This window comes from Platichthys flesus, chromosome 12 (genome assembly GCF_949316205.1).
Source record: "Platichthys flesus chromosome 12, fPlaFle2.1, whole genome shotgun sequence".
NCBI classification, from domain to species: domain Eukaryota; kingdom Metazoa; phylum Chordata; class Actinopteri; order Pleuronectiformes; family Pleuronectidae; genus Platichthys; species Platichthys flesus.
In genome coordinates this window covers 41,999-58,432 of record NC_084956.1, presented here as the reverse complement: position 1 = coordinate 58,432, position 16,434 = coordinate 41,999, and the positions used below count along the sequence as shown (strand labels likewise).

Genomic DNA, 16,434 nt, shown 5'->3' with positions numbered 1-16,434 from the left:
TTCCAGCAACTATCACTCCAGTGTTCTAATCAATCAATCAATCAAATTTTATTTGTATAGCCCATATTCACAAATTACAATTCATCTCATAGGGCTTTAACAGGGTGTGACATCCTCTGTCCTTAACCCTCAGCAAGAGTCAGGAAAAACTACTAAAAAACCTTTTAACAGGTAAAAATACGTAGAAACCTCAGAGAGAGACACATGTGAGGATCCCTCTCCCAGGACGGACAGAAGTGCAATAGATGCCACGTGCAGGAGAACATCATCAATAATCAAAGTCTCTAGCAGCATTGATGAAGCACAGTCCATGGTCAGCAACCAGCAGGCCCACGATCCACCATCCAGACCAGACGCCACTCCAGTCCTCAGTCACCGTCCATCGCCGCCCACCAGGACCCATCACAAGCCACCACCGCGGCCCTGGTCCACCGCCCGTGCCCAATGCCAACGCGACACAGGGTCCGCAACCAGCACCACGATCAGCCAACATGACTCAGAATCCGCCACACTGGATCCAACACCGCGACCCCCGGTGCGCGATCCACAAACCGTAATCCATGGTGCGGCCACAGAGGCCCTGGATCTGCGGGTGATAAAGCAAAGGGATTCCGGGGAAGGGGGATAGCGATGGAGAAGAGGAAGGAGAAGCTGGAAAGAGAAGCTCCGTGTGTCATGTGTCATAAAATAGAAAAAGTAACGTTCTGCCGCACTAATTAGCTCTAACTATAAGCTTTATCAAAAAGGAAGGTTTTGAGTCTACTCTTAAACGAACAGATGGTGTCTGCCTCCTGAACTGGAAGTGGTAGATTATTCCACAGCCGAGGGGCTTGATGGCCGAAAGCTCTGGCTCCTCCTCTACTTTACTAAGGTACTTACAGCTCTTTAAGGTAAAAAGGCGCTCTATTATTAAGGGCCCTGAAGGTGAGGAGGAGAATTTTAAATTCTATTCTAGATTTAACTGGAAGCTAGTGTAGCGATGCTACTACTGGAGAAATGTGCTCTCTTCTCTTTGTTCTCGTCAGGACACGTGCTGCGGCATTTTGGACAAGCTGTAGAGTCTTTAACGACTTACTGCTGGAGCCTGATAATAATGAATTACAATAGTCCAGTCTCGATGTAACAAAGGCGTGGACTAGTTTGTCTGCATTTTTTTTTTAAAGGACATGTCTAATTTTTGAAATATTACGCAAGTGGAAAAAAGCGGTCCTAGAAATTTGTTTTAAGTGACTATTAAAGGATAAATCAGGATCGAAGATCACGCCCAAGTTCCTGACTGTTTTGTTGGAAGCAAGGGCAATGTCGTCTAGCGCAGCTTTATCATTAGATAATGTATCTCTAAGGTGTTTGGGGCCAAGTATTATAACCTCTGTTTTATCTGAGTTTAATAAGAGAAAATTGCGGGTCATCCAGGTTTTTATGTCCTTGAGACATGTTCGAAGTTTAGTTAATTGATTACTTTGTTCAGGTTTATTGACAAATATAACTGGGTGTCATCCGCAGCCGTGGAAATTTACAGAGTGTGTCCTGATAATGTTTCCTGGTGGAAGCATATATAATGAGAATAAAATTGGGCCGAGCACAGAGCCCTGTGGAACACCATGGTTAACTTTGGTGCGCACAGATGACTCATCATTAATTTACACAAATTGGGAGCAATCAGAAAAATACGATTTAAACCAGTTAAGGGCGGTTCCATAAATGTTAATTAACTGTTTGAGTCTTTGTAATAAAATTTGACGGTCAATTGTGTCGAATGCTGCACTGAGATCTAACAGAACGAGGACAGACACAAGTCCCTGATCTGAGGCTATTAATTCTTTAAATGGTACCCGCAAAACGCCAGGGTCAACGTCTACAGTGAAGACGCAACTCCAGGATGCTGGCCTTCTAGGCAGAGTGGCAAAGAAAAAGCCTTATCTGAGACTGGCCAATACAAATAAATGATTGATATGAGCAAAAGAACAGACATAGACAGAGGAAGATTTGAAAAAAGTGTTATGGATAGAAGAATCAAAGTTTGAGGTGTTAGGATCACACAGAAGAACATTTGTGAGACGCAGAACAGGTGAAAAGATGCTGGAAGAGTCCTGAAGCCATCTGTCCAGCATGGTGGAGGTCATGTGATGGTCTGGGGCTGCTTTGGTGCTGGTAGAGTCGGAGATTTGTACAAGGTAAAAGGGATTTTAAATAAGGAAGGCTATCACTCCATTTTGCAACGCCATGCCATACCCTGTGGACAGCGCTTGATTGGAGCCAATGTCCTCATGCAACAGGACAATGAACCAACGCAGACCTCCAAATTATTAAAGAACTATTGAGGGAAGAAGCAGGCAGCTGGTATGCTGTCTGTAATGGAGTGGCCAACGCAGTCACCAGATCTAAGTGCCCATCAAGCCAATCCAACTTGTGGGAGGGGCTTCAGAAAGCGTTGGGTGAAATTTCTACAAATTACCTCAACAAATTAACAGCTAGAATGACAAAGGTCTGCAATACTGTAATGCTGCAAATGGAGCATTCTTTGACGAAAACAAAGTTTGAAGAACAAACTTAAGATTTCAAATAAAAATCATTATTTCTAACATTGTGAATGCCTTGACTATATTTTCTATTCATTTTGCAACTTATTTGATAAATAAAAGTGTGAGTTTTCATGGAAAACACAAAATTTTCTGGGTGACCCCAGATGTGTATGTATATCAACTTCTTAATTAGGGCCCGAGCACCAAACAGTAGGCGACAGAAACCCTAACCCTAGACCTAATGAAATTGAATAGAGGATTATTATTATTATTAAATGAAGTGGCAATGAGGCTTTAACATAGTCAAATTCTTACCAAAATGTGCAGAACATTAGAAAGTGGTGAATTTTTTTTTTTACGTATTCTGGAGTAATTTTAATCGGGCGTGGGCAAATGGCTAATCTTTGTTGTGCAGACATTTAGAGATAATTGTCTCCAAAATGTTTTAAGTTTTCTTCATCGAAACGATTTCATTCATGATTAACTTTACAGTGTAAATACTGAAGAATAATTGATGGTTTAAAATCTCCCCCCTTATCTCTCTGTCTCTCTGTCTCTCTCTCTCTCTCTGAGTCCCCCCCCCCTCTCTCTCTCTGAGTCTCTCTCCCTCTCTCCCCCCCTTCTCTCTCGGTGTCTCTCGGTGTCTCTCTCTCTCTCTCTCCCTCCTCTTTTCTCCTCCATCACTTGTTCTCTACAGGAGAATCCTCCTCCTCATCCACCGACCACACGGACTCCTGCCGGCCGCCTGCCTCTCCCCTCTCTCGGCTGTCTGTGTCTTAGAGCACCGGGCATTCTTGCGGGACTCTCGGTTCTCTACGCCGTTCAGAACGCAGTGCAGGGCGGCTGCAGAACGGTGGTGGTGGGTGTGTGGGGGGGGGGGGGGGGATTGGATGGAATGATGCGGGGTCTCATGTCTCACCTTGGGAGGTGAGTGTGCGTGAAGCATGTGTGCGCGTTTGTCCTCTCGTGATCAGGACGCGTGTAAACGCTATGACGTCAGAGACGGTGACACTGTCGGTATTCAATTGATCAGATTTGACTGGGTGTGTGTGTGTGTGTGTGTGAGTGGGTGAGTGAGTGTGTGCGTGTGTGAGAGTGTGTTAGTCTGTGAGTGTTTGTGAGTGGGTGAGTGAGTGTGTGAGAGTGTGATGGTGCGTGATTGTGTGTGTGTGAGTGTGTGAGTGAGTGAGTGAAGCAGAAAAACTGATGGAGGAATTTAACAAGATTTATTGTTTATTTGTTGCTGATCTTCCACAAAAGCAGCTGAATTGACAGTGATCAGCTTTTGTTTGAAGTGAACTCGGTGATGAACAATAAACTGTCACTGGATCATGTGATACTGAATGAAAATTAAAAGCATCAAGATTCTACATGAAATGCTGAATTCTATGGTTTCTCTGTCTATGACATTATCAGGAAGTGATGTCAAGTTAGTCTCATGTGTAAATACAACCATCCTGCTGAGCGTGAATCCATTAAAATGTTTTTCTGTTTATCAGGAGAGCTCGGCCTGCATTACCTGACCCCTGACCTCTGACCTGTCACCTCTGATGCCTGACTACTGGGTGATTCCTCAGAGGAGGAGTGACCTGCAGGCGGGATGGAGGGAGAAGGAGAGGACCAGAGTCGAGGAGAAGAGGCTGGAACCTTCTCTTCAGGGGGCTCATCTTCAGCAGTAGGCGCCGGCGACTACAGACAAAATTGCCTCATTAACACCCACAGGCTGGGGGCGGAGCCACAACAGAATCGGATGTCTGTGTACTCAGCTCCTCAGTATCAGGGTCATGCGGTGGTGAGTGCCCCCCCTCAGCAGGAGCATGGCGGCTCTCCTACTCAGCTCCTGAACCCTGGTGCCCTCTTCCCTCACCATGTGGTGGTGGACCCCCACCTCAGGCCGTCCCCAGCCTTCCTCCCCTGCCTAGACGATATCCTGCAGGCATGGGGGGAGGCAGGGGGAAGTGACTGCTGCGAGACCACCTTCATTGAGGGGCTTGTTCCTGAAGCCTCCTCATCCTCCGCCGCCACCGCAAAGGAGGCGATGCTGTCCGCTGAGAGGAGGTTTCTGAATTTTCCTAGAGATAACACAAAGATTCACACGTTGTCATACGAAATCGACGACGATGATGAGTTCCAGGAGGTAAAGTTAAATGGGGCAGGTGGCATGTGTAGGTAGGCTGTACAAAAGGTCAAACTGAGGCTTCAGAACAGCAGCGCACAAACCAACAGGTGATGTCACAGTGAAGGTTGATACTGATTCATAATTACTGTTACTGTTACTTTACTCTAAAAGTCACCGACTCGAATCAGTTCTGGTGTTGTGTAAGGAAACGTCATAGAGAAAAGATGAAGGATGTTCAGTGACCTCACAATACATCTATAATATAGCTCACCTGTCAGAATGTCTGTATTTATATAAAGAAAATGGATTCAAACACAGAAACCTTCAGACAATACTCAGGGCTGAAAACCCTGCATCCTGACTGGCAGGAGAATAAATGTTTGTCACAAATACAGTTCATCCAGAGGGACCTGTGTGCGTGTGCTTGTGTATGCGTGTGTATGTTTTCAGAGGGATTACTCCAGCGAATCAGAGAGCGAGGACACCTTCCTGTTAATACCGCCCAGAGATCACCTCTGTCTCAGCGTCTTCTCCATGCTCTGCTGCTTCTGGCCACTGGGCATTGCAGCATTCTACCTGTCACACAAGGTGAGGACACACAAACACACTCACACACAAACATAGCCCTTGTATAAGAAATCTAGAGGCTGGAGGATGCTTCATGTGTCAAAAGATAATTAGTTAGTGACACATGTAGTTTTAAACGAAGCAACTGTAAGTATAAATATAGTATATATTATATATTTAAGTATAAACTGAAAAACAATTGAAAATGATTAACAGGTTTTTATAATGACAAATCAATCAGCTTTCTAATTATTAGATAAATGTTCCTGTCAAACTTTATTGTTGTTTATAGTTGTGTTGCAAGAATGAACGTGTGTGTTTGTCTTTATATCCGAATCTCATGCAAGAGTAGCAGATGTGGTCTCCACGGAAACTGCACATCTAACTCTCCAAAAAGAAACAGGGCTGGTTGCCAGTGGCAACCTTTCCCACGTTGAAAAATCCACTGAAAACAGAATGAAGAGGAGGAGGAGTGGGAGGAAGATATTCACATTAAAGGAACAGTTCACCACCAAAAGGAAAAACATGGTCATCAGTGTTCTGGAAGTTTTCTGGAAGCTGGTGAAGGAGAACTCAGGCAGCAGCTGATGTCTTACGCAAAAGATTTTAATGTCGACTTGATGCATCAAGAGACCAGAAGGTGAAAAAAAATATAAACGCTAACAGAGCAACATGAGCAACTGTCTCCACCAAGTCTGAAGACGTTACCCACAGCCTCCCAGTATATTTCCCTGACCCTGTGTCACCCAATCCAACAGCACATCCATGAATGTCGCTCTCTGTGGTACATGGAGGTGCTCACATTTTATTGGATAGTTAAGCCTTAAGTATGCATAAATAAATCACATTGTGTCCTTGCATCTGGCCACTGGTGAAATACGTTAAAAGAGTTAAAGTTGGTGAGAGTTGAAGGTAGTGTGTCTCTGTCTGGCTCATCTGAGTTAGACATGAAAGTTCCTCAACGTAGACACCACAATGCACTTTTGTTTTTGTTTTTTTTGTTATTTTTACAGTTAGCTGTTCATGGGGTTAGGGTGAGATGGTAGAGATGGTGCATGACCCTAGAACCACAAGATGGATTGTTCAGATCTTTTTCTATGTGAGGAGCAGGATCTTGATATTCAGACTGTCACAGGGAGCCAGTGCAGAGAAGCTCAGAGCAGTGATATGATCTCTTCTGGTTCCTGTCAGCTCTCGTGCTGCAGCGTCTTGGACCAACTGGTGGCTTCTCACAGACTCACTGTGCAGGTGGTTTACCTGATGGTTATAATTCCATTTGAAAAGGTTCATGAAATCATTGCTCCTCAGATGAATAGATGGATGAGTAGAGCGGTGACTCTCTGTCAGCTACAGAGCTGAAGAGGAGCCTGGACTTCTTCTTATTTTCTTCTATAATAATTTATAAATAGTACAATATAAATAATAAATAACAAAACTCAGAATCGAATTGGCTGCTTATGTACTTTCTCATGATTTAATATTGAAACAACATGTATTCATTTGTTCAATGTCGAACTAACAGGTGATAATTACCTCTGATTCAAATAACAAAAAAAAAAACAACTAGAATTAAAAAACAAAGCATTGAAGCTACACCATAGGTGCACACATAGCCTATGCAATTGGGCCGAACATTCATAGCTGTGCGTAGTGTGCAGTAGGTTTGTGTGAGTCATACTATAATTACACCACCGAAACACTAGTGTGTGTGTGTTGGGGGGGGGGGGGGGGTAACTGCGTAGGGCTCTATGTAGGGTACACATCTATGCATAGGCTACGGCGCAGAAGCATGAATTGGTCGTAATGCTCTGTGGCCGTTTTCCACTGTGTGTTTAACCCTGTGATTTTTTACATACGAAGAATTTAAGAAAAGTTATTATGTTTGTTTTTGGTGAAAAGTATCACTTCACTGTAAATCTTGTATCACTTTACTGACATGTTGTTCTGATTGAATCACATTCACAAGAACATGAGGTTACACTGACCTTTGAGCTTTGACCACTAAAATCTAATCAGTTCATCTTTGAGTCTCTCACACACACACAAGAGAAGACAGGGGGGAGTAAGCAGTTAGCTGCTGTGTTAGTGACCAGGCTTACAACAGTGAATGTAGTATCATCACAGTATCTGCATTTCAGTTACTCAGTTTTTTCCTCTTTGCTTCCTCCTCAGACCAATAAGTCGGTGTCTAAAGGAGACTTCAATCTTGCCAGCTCCAGCTCGAGGAGGGCTCTCTTCCTGGCCGTATTGTCCATCACTATTGGGACAGGTATCTATGTGGGTGTGGGCGTGGCACTGATCGCCTACCTTTCCAAGAACCACCACTGGTAGCAATGGAAACTACGCCCTGTTCTTAACCTGGACTTTGGCTTCGGTTGCGTTTACTCAGCAGCTCGGCTCAGGAGGACTAGACTGGTGTTGCTGCAGCTATTAAAGACTTCAACCTGAAAGCTTTGAACCAATCATATCCCAGGAGCTGTGTGACGAACTGTGGGAGTCTGGGGGACTAAGTTGAATAAACAATGCTTTAGCCCACGTTTTTCTGTGTGTTTACAGTGTTTAATTCTCCTTCTGGCTCAACAAGACGGGATCACTTGAACTTGATGGATTATTACTTTTCAAACCATCAAATTTTTTTTTGACAAAATAAAAACTGTTAAATTAGCTTTTTTCCTCATTGAATGTGTATTTTCATCTTGACCTCAAAACTAAAACAAATTTAACGAGAACATCTGATGAAATATCTGATCCCTAGGGTTGGGTTTATCAATCAATTTGATTTGTATAGCCCATATTCACAAATTACAATTCATCTCAAAGGGCTTTAACAGGGTGTGACATCCTCTGTCCTTAACCCTCAGCAAGAGTCAGGATAAACTACTAAAAACCCTTTTAACAGGTAAAAATACGTAGAAACCTCAGAGAGAGCCACATATGAGGGATCCCTCTCCCAGGACGGACAGAAGTGCAAAAGATGCCACATGCAGGAAAACATCATCAAGATTAAAGTCTTCAAGATTAAAGATTAAAGTCTCTAGCAGCATTTGATGAGGGTAGACATCCCGAAGGACAACCCCAACATGACATGCCAAGCAGTCCCCCTGCAATCACAGTCCATGGTAAGCAACCAGCAGGACCACGATCCACCATCCAGACCAGAACGCCACTCCAGTCCTCAGTCACCGTCCACTGCCACGAGCCGCCACCACGGTCCCGGTCCAATGCCCGTACCCGATGCCAACGCGACACAGGGTCCGCCACCACCACCACGATCAGCCCACACGACACAGAATCCGCCACACTGGATCCACCACGGCGACCCCCGGTGCGCGATCAACAAACTGCAATCCATGGTGCGGCCACAGAGGCCCTGGATCTGCGGGTGATAAAGCAAAGGGATTCCGGGGAAGGGGGATAGGGATGGAGAAGAGGAAGAAGAAGCTGGAAAGAGAAGCTCCATGTGTCATAAAATAGAACAAGTAACGTTCTGGCGCACTAATTAGCTCTAACTATAAGCTTTATCAAAGAGGAAGGTTTTGAGCCTACTCTTAAACGAACAGATGGTGTCTGCCTCCCGAACTGAAAGTGGTAGTTTATTCCACAGCCGAGGGGCTTGATAGATAGATAGATAGATAGATTACTTTATTCATCCCCGAAGGGAAATTAAGTCGTCATAGCAGCCGGTACATTTCAATACAATACAATACAATACAATACAATAAAATAAAATATTGCGGTAGAAACAATAAAAACAGAAACACAAGATAAATGGGTAGATAAGGTGCAGTGGCATATTAAGGTAAGTACTGATGATATGATAATATGATAATGATAATGATCTAATATTGATGGCTAAAAGCTCTGGCTCCTACTCTACTTTTAACGACTTTAGGGAGGACAAGTAGGCCTAAATGGTACTAACAGCTCTTTAAGGTAAAATGGCGCCATATTATTAAGGGCCTTGAAGGTGAGGAGGAGAATTTTTAATTCTATTCTAGATTTAACTGGAAGCCAGTGTAGCGATGCTAACACAGGAGAAATGTGCTCTCTTCTCTTTGTTCTCGTCAGGACACGTGCTGCGGCATTTTGGACAAGCTGTAGAGTCTTTAACGACTTCCTGCTGGAGCCTGATAATAATGAATTACAATAGTCCAGTCTCGATGTAACAAAGGCGTGGACTAGTTTTTCTGCATCTTTTTGCGAAAGGACATATAAGATATATATCTATGACTCCCCCCGCTTCGTCCGACGACTGGGCAGTTTGGACTAGGGAGTCAAAGGCAATGCACTGGCCCACGCACGTCATCAGTACTCTCCAGTCTTACATATCCCCTTTTGCCGAATTGTTTTTTTGAAATTGAGTTGATTTGTTTTATTTTAACGGAGTTGGTTGGACTATTTTTTTCTAAGGGCACTATTTAGATTTCCTAGTTAGGGTGAAGGTTAGGTCAGGGTTAGGTTTAGAAAAAATATCTCGAAGACACCCCGCTTCGTCTGACGACTGGGCAGTTTGGACTAGGGTTAGGATTAGGGATGAAAGCACATTGGAGAAGGAGATATTCTTGAATAACTTTTTTTCTGAAGGTCGTAGAGACTTGGAACGTGCATCTGTCTATACTAAATTGGGTATTGCGGATCGATTGGTACCATCCCCGAGCTTCTACGAACGACCAAATTGCCAAAAGTGGGAGGAGCTAATTAGGAATAAATGATTTCTGGTGGAATTTCTCTTCACTCTTACCTGCACTCTTACCTTTCAGGTTCAATCAAGAGGGGCCTGATGTGTATCCAGACCACTGCCTCCTTGGCCCCCATCCGGGCACCCATGATTGGGCCCCCTGAAGAGCTCCTGTGCCCCATACACCGCACAGCCCCAGGAGATGCTTCACTATCATTCTTACAAGGAACTGATCTTGGTTTTCTCCATGATTGGTCTAAAGAGCTGATATTTCTGTGGGGCACCTCTATTCTGTGTGTGCGCACCTTCGTTGGGGTAAGGGTTAATTCTGAATTTTGAATTTGATAAGATAAAATGATATTTATTAGGAGAACACTCTCTCGGGATGGTCAATATCCTATTATTTTTTAAGTTTGGGTGGCTTATATGCAGAGATATTTAATATAAAAGGAATTGTAATTAAGCACTCCCAGCATGCATTGCGTGCTTAGGAGATATTCTTGAATAACTTTTTTTGTGAAGTTCGTAGGGACTTTGAAAGTGGTTTCGTCTGAACTAATTTGGGTCCTGCGGATCGATTGGTACCATCCCCGAGCTCCTACTACCTTCGGAAGGGGTCGAACGAGCAAATGCCCCAAAATCTGAGGAGATATTCTTGAATCACTTTTTTTGTGAAGGTCGGAGAGACTTGGAAGGTGCATCTGTCTATACTAAATTGGGTACTGAGGATCGATTGGTACCATTTTCGAGCTTCTACGACCTTCGGAAGGGGTCGAACGCCCAAATCCCCCAAATTGGGAGGGGCTAGTTAGGAATGTGATTTCTGGTGGAATTTGTGTCGATCTTACCTGCATTCTTACCTTTCAGGTTGAATGAAGAGGGGCCTGATGTGTGTCCAGACCACTGGCTGCTTGGCTAGGGTTAGGGTTAGGGTTAGGGTTAGGTGAGGGGAAAATGAACCCACCTCCTTCAAAAAGGTGGTGGGGAGTGCACGGTCCTTCACTCCAGGGGGCTCCCTGGTCCCCATTTGTCACAGGTCCTGTGCTCTCAAACTAATACATAGGGTTAGGGTTAGGGTTAGGATAGGGGAAATTGATCCGCCTCCTTTTAAAGGTGGCGGAAGGTGCGCTGTCCTTCCTCCAGGGGGCTACCTGGTCCCTATTGCGATGGTAGGGACGACCTTGTCGTTTCCCATATGCCACCGTCGTCCAACCTCTGTCATTTGGGTCATAATAGGTCATGTTTGTGTTGTGTGAATTTGTAATATAAGTCTGTGTCGCCTTTGTTATTTATATATAATGAATTATAATTTTTAATATAGTTGAAGTTGTTTTCTATTTATTAAGGAGATATTTATAATAAATTTTGTATATAAAATGTCCAATTTATGAAATAAAATCAAAAACTTCAAAAAATAAAAAAAGTGAAAATAAAAATCAAAAATGAAAAACACGTGACCGAGTCACTCGTGTTAACGTGCCACCTGACGACGTTTCGACCCTCTTGGGTCTTCTTCAGGTCAAAAAGGCACGTATGATGGGATGAAATGGCTACCAGTTCTGAGCAGTGAGGTCTTTCCCCTACGAAGATCAGAGCAACAGTGAGGAGACGGAGGGCTCCTCTATATAGGCTGGCCCTCAGACTCCTTCCCCCTGTTGATTCTAATGTGAGCTTCACTTCTTGTGGCTGTGAATCATCCTGATACCGTGTATCTATGGATTTTTAAACTTGTTTATATATTTTCTTCTGTTTATAATTTTTTATATATTTTATATTTTTTATAAAAATTAAAAAAGTAACAAAATGAACTTGTGACTTTATGATTTTAAACTGTTCTTGTTCTAACTTATTCATAAACAATGTGTTCTGTATTTGAGCTTGTTAATTTACTATAAAGCAATAAAAAAATAAAAAAATTAAATAAAAACAGAGACTTTAGGTTTAGGCATAGAATAAAAAATGGTTAGGGTTAGGGCTATGATCCCTGGCTAGGTTTTAAACAGAGCAAATATGAATTAGGGTTAGACCCTAGTAATAACTTAGGTTTAGGCATAGAATAAAAAATGGTTAGGTTTAGGGCTATGATCCTAGGGTTAGGGTTAGGGGTTAGGGTTTAGGGTTAGGTTTAGAAGATCTATCTCGATGACTCCCCCTGCTTCGTCCGTCGACTGGGCAGTTTGGTCTAGGGTTAGGGTTAGGGTTAGGGTTAGGGTTAGGGTTAGGTGTGGGGAAAATAATCCCACCTCCTTTAAAAAGGTGGCGGGAAGTGCACGGTCCTTCACTCCAGGGGGCTCCCTGGTCCCCATTTGTCACAGGTCCTGTGCTCTCAAACTAATATAGAAGTTGTTACACAGTGTTATTTCACATATGTGGACTCTTAACTCTACGAACTATTTGAGAATATACATTTTTATGCTTCTTAAACCAACGAACTATTTACAAATATACATTTTTTGATGCTTAGGTCTCTCCACACATCCGAGGGAGGGTTCGTTGCTTAGTCAGGTAAGTATAAGGTAAGTCAAAGTTTAGCTTTTTAAGTCTGGCCCTGTCGCGACGTTTCGAAAGTATTTTTTCTTCTTCAGGCAAGGGCATTTCTTCAAATTAAAGTCAGTCATTAGTCATCCCCAGGGTGGGTCTCTGTGAGAGCTTGCTGTTTAGCTCCTTCTCCGGTGGAGCATGGTGTCAGTCTGAGCCCGGAGAGGGCATCGCACCCCTTTATATATCCCATTTAGCTCCTCCCCTTTTCAAAAACCTGCTGGCTCCTTGGCATCACAACTTTCCTCTGTTTCTCAAAACATTATTTTGGTGTGCCAGATTAATAGCTCCAGTTACATAATAATTGGGATTTTTTTGTCCTCTACGTAACCATACTACGCCTAGTTGGGTGGGGTTAGGGTTAGGGTTAGGGTTAGGGTTAGGGTTAGGGTTAGGGTTAGGGGTTAGGGTTAGGGGTTAGGGTTAGGGGTTAGGGTTAGGGTTAGGGTTAGGGTTAGGTTTTGGTTAGGGTTGGGGTTTAGGATTCAGGGGTTTGATTTTTGTGGCACTGGCCTACTGACCTATTTCGTTCAAACCGGTTGGAAATTTGACAGTGTGGTGATAGTCAGGTTGGTAGAGTACAGCTCCACCATCCCGGGGACCAGGGTTCAATCCCCAGGCAGAGCACAACAGTCAGGACCATGGGGCAGAGAAAGGGGCAGGTCAGGATACTCTACGGGCCTGTCGCAACTGGATGGTGTCATCATTCAGGCCCGTAGGCACAATGGTGTTCATTTTATGGATCCATAATTTTTCTGCCCTCTTTCTCTGCCCAACAGTCCATTGGTCGTTGCTCTCCAAACCTGAGATTATTAGTTTATTGGTGGGGTGTTGCTGGAAATGTTTGACCAGGTGGGTGGTTAATTTGCCTTCCCCAATGCTATACATATGTTGTTTGAGGCGTGTAAGTATTGTATGTTTCGTCTCTCCTATATAGTGTTTATGGCAAGTGGTGCATGTGATAATGTATATTACGTTAGTAGTGTTAAGGGAGAATGTGCCGAGTGTTGGAAATGCTGTGGTGCTGTGGGGGTTGGATATAAATTTTCTATTTTTGTAATGTGTAATATATTGTATTTGAATGGGGGGTCTATTGTCTGTAAATTTGGATTTTATGAGGAGGCTATGGAGACTTTGATTTTTCCTATATGCTGAAATTGTGTTGTGGTTATGGAAGGCCGGATGTATTGTTTGGGTGTGGGAGAAGTTTTGTTTAATGAGGTTATGGAGTCTGGTTGTTTGATGAGAGAATGTAGATATGAATGGAATTAATATGGGTTTGATTTCCAGGTTATTGGGAGGATGATTGGTTGTGGTCTCGGAGAGAGGGTTAGGGTTATGGTTAGGGTTAGGGCCTAGGTTAGGGTTAGGGTTAGGGTTTAGGTACTGGGTTGAGTTAGGTTTAGGATTGGGGCCTAGGTTAGGGTTAGTAGGGTTAATAGGGTTAGGGTTAGGGTTTAGGAACTGGGTTGGGTTAGGGTTAGGATTGGGGCCTAGGTTAGGGTTAGGGTTTAGGTTCTGGGTTGGGTTAGGATTAGGATTGGGGCCTAGGTTAGGGTTAGTAGGGTTAGTAGGGTTAGGGTTAGGGCTTAAACTAGGGAGATAGGTGGATTTTACTGTTGGGGGCCCTGTGGTTGGGAGTCCCTCCGAGACCGGAGGCTGGGGTGGAGCATCTGTGTTGTTGGAGCGAGTGAGGGCGAGGGAGGCCAAAGTATTATTTTTAATGTGGCGGAGGAATCGTTTAGAGTAGCCCCTGTGTCTGAGTGCGGAGAATAGAATTGCAATTGATTCGTGAAGATCTGAGGGTGTCGAAGATAGTCTATAGAAACGGATGATTTGTGATTTTATTAAGCCTTTAAATGTATGTTTCGGATGGTAACTTTTTTTATGTAGTAGTGCGTGTGTATCAGTAGTTTTGAAAAAGACTTTAGTGAGAAGTTTGCAAGGAGCCGAATTAATGGAATTATCAAAAAAAACTGTAGTGTCCAGGAAATTAACATGAGAGGGGTCTATGGTGTATTTTACTTTTATAGATGGGTGGTGGTTATTGAGTGTGTTGATAAAATCAGAAAATAAAGTGATGTCGTGGTGCCAAATGCCAAATATGTCGTCTAAAAAACGGAGATAAAGAAGTGGTTGTCGGGTGCATTTGGCCAATGCCTCTCGCTCCCACTCGCTCATATAAATGTTCGCATATGATGGCGCGTATCTCTGACCCATGGCTGTTCCGTGAATTTGGAGGTATTGTTTGTTATTAAATGTAAAATCATTATTGTTGAGGCAAATGTTGAGGAGTTCAATTATCTGTTTGTCCGGTCTATTAATGTCGGGATATTTATTAAAGATGGATGTAATCGCTTTAATGCCTATGTTTGTGTTAATGTTAGTGTATAAGCTGTCTATATCTATTGTAAATAAAAATGACTGATTTGGAACAACCATGGGTCGGATGAGGTCTATGAAGTGATATGTATCTTTTATGTAGGCCGGGTGTTTGTTGGAAAGGGGTCCAAGGAAATATTCTATATATTCTGATATATGGTAAGATGTGCTGTTGCAGTCGGAAACTATTGGTCTACCGGGGGGAACTTCATAGGGTATGGTCCAGGTTTGGGGTTCTTTATGTACTTTTGGAAGTAGATAAAAAAGTCTAGGTCGTGGGTGATCGGGGCCAAATAGATAGTGTTTTTGTTTGTGTGTGATGATTTTTTGGTCATATAGATTTTGGATAATATTTCTGAGGAGGGGTTGAGTTTGATTTTGTTGGTCAGATTGGATGAGTTTGTAATGTGTAGTGTTGGATAATAATCTATTTGCCTCCAGTAAATATTGCTGTCTGTCCATTATAACTGTTTTTGATCCTTTGTCAGCTGGTTTTATAATTATATTTGGATTTTTGATGAGTTGTTCTAAGGCCCTGCGCTCCGGCCCCGAGAGGTTGTCTGCCACGTCCCCAGGGGGCCGGTACTGGCGCAGGGCCTGTTTGTTCTTTTGCAACAGGGTTATGGTATTTTTGTGTGACTGTTCTATAGTGGGTTCCCAGCTGGATTTATTGGTGAAGGGTATCTGTATGTGTTGTGGTTTATTGAAAAAGTGGCTGATAATTTTGAGGCGTCTATTGTATTGATGTAGGTCCCTATGAAGTTCCTCCCAGTCAAAATGTGTAGGGCGTGGAATGAATGAAAGACCCCTTTCCAATATCTGAATTTGTTCTGCGGTTGGGGTGAATAGTGTAGATAGATTGAGGATATTTGATGTGGAGCTCCACCCCAAATCAGGTGCGGGGTCAGTAAGGGGCGTTATGTTAAGATGTAAGTTGGATGGGACTGTATTTAAGCCCGGTTTGGGTTTTGATGTGATTGTAAATTTAATTGTTGCAACCAGTATTCAAAAATGCGTGTGGCAGTAGCCGGTTTCCAGTGTATATTATCTTGCTCTGTAAAAAAAGTGTCGTGAGGTATTTCGGCTAAAAATGGAAAGTAAGTGGCTATGGTATTGTTAATATATTTAAGGTTGTGTTGCTGTTTACTAGTGAGGTTGGCAGAAAAATTAATAATGGGGAAGTAAATGTCAGCATTGGGGAAGGCAAGTTGGGCCTGTTTGTATAGTGATTTGAGCTGTTTACAAGAGGTCTGCCTGGGGTCCTGATCTTTGTTATTAATACCAATTGAGAGGACGACAATTTTAACATCTGGAATGGGGATGGCTTTCTCACACAGTTTAAGAAAATGGTACATATTGGCCCCCGGGTAACTGTCAAGTTGTATTGTGGGATGGTTGTGAGGGGGGATTCGATTTATGTTGGAATCCCCCAGTACCAGGACTGGTTTGCGGCCTTTGATGAACCAGTCCTGGATTTTGCGGTTGGGTCTGGAGATGTGATATGTGGTCTTAAATTTACCTGCTGCGTTGGAGTCGGACTGCAGAGGACTGAATGGAGAGGAGGTGGCACAGGGTCCTGGGGAGCTGTCGTCGGGGGGTGAAGGTGTGTCGGAGTCCGGAGTGGCACA

The 16,434-nt window shown here is 43.4% G+C and overlaps 1 protein-coding gene across 1 annotated transcript; it reads left to right on the top strand.

Annotated features, from left to right (window-relative positions):
* Positions 1-3,382: 3,382 nt before the first annotated feature.
* On the top strand, positions 3,383-7,539 carry LOC133965824 (synapse differentiation-inducing gene protein 1). The gene is made up of 4 exons (XM_062400381.1): positions 3,383-3,449; positions 4,022-4,659; positions 5,092-5,229; positions 7,381-7,539. The coding sequence occupies exons 2-4, from the start codon at positions 4,123-4,125 to the stop codon at positions 7,537-7,539; spliced, it is 834 nt and encodes a 277-aa protein (XP_062256365.1). The 5' UTR covers positions 3,383-3,449; positions 4,022-4,122.
* Positions 7,540-16,434: the final 8,895 nt, after the last annotated feature.

Excerpts from the sequence above, each read along its gene's own strand:
- LOC133965824 (XM_062400381.1), top strand. The coding sequence starts at position 4,123 with ATGGAGGGAGAAGGAGAGGACCAGAGTCGAGGAGAAGAGGCTGGAACC. Across the intron at positions 4,660-5,091 it reads ACGATGATGAGTTCCAGGAG|AGGGATTACTCCAGCGAATC; the intron begins GTAAAGTTAAAT and ends GTATGTTTTCAG. Across the intron at positions 5,230-7,380 it reads CATTCTACCTGTCACACAAG|ACCAATAAGTCGGTGTCTAA; the intron begins GTGAGGACACAC and ends CTTCCTCCTCAG.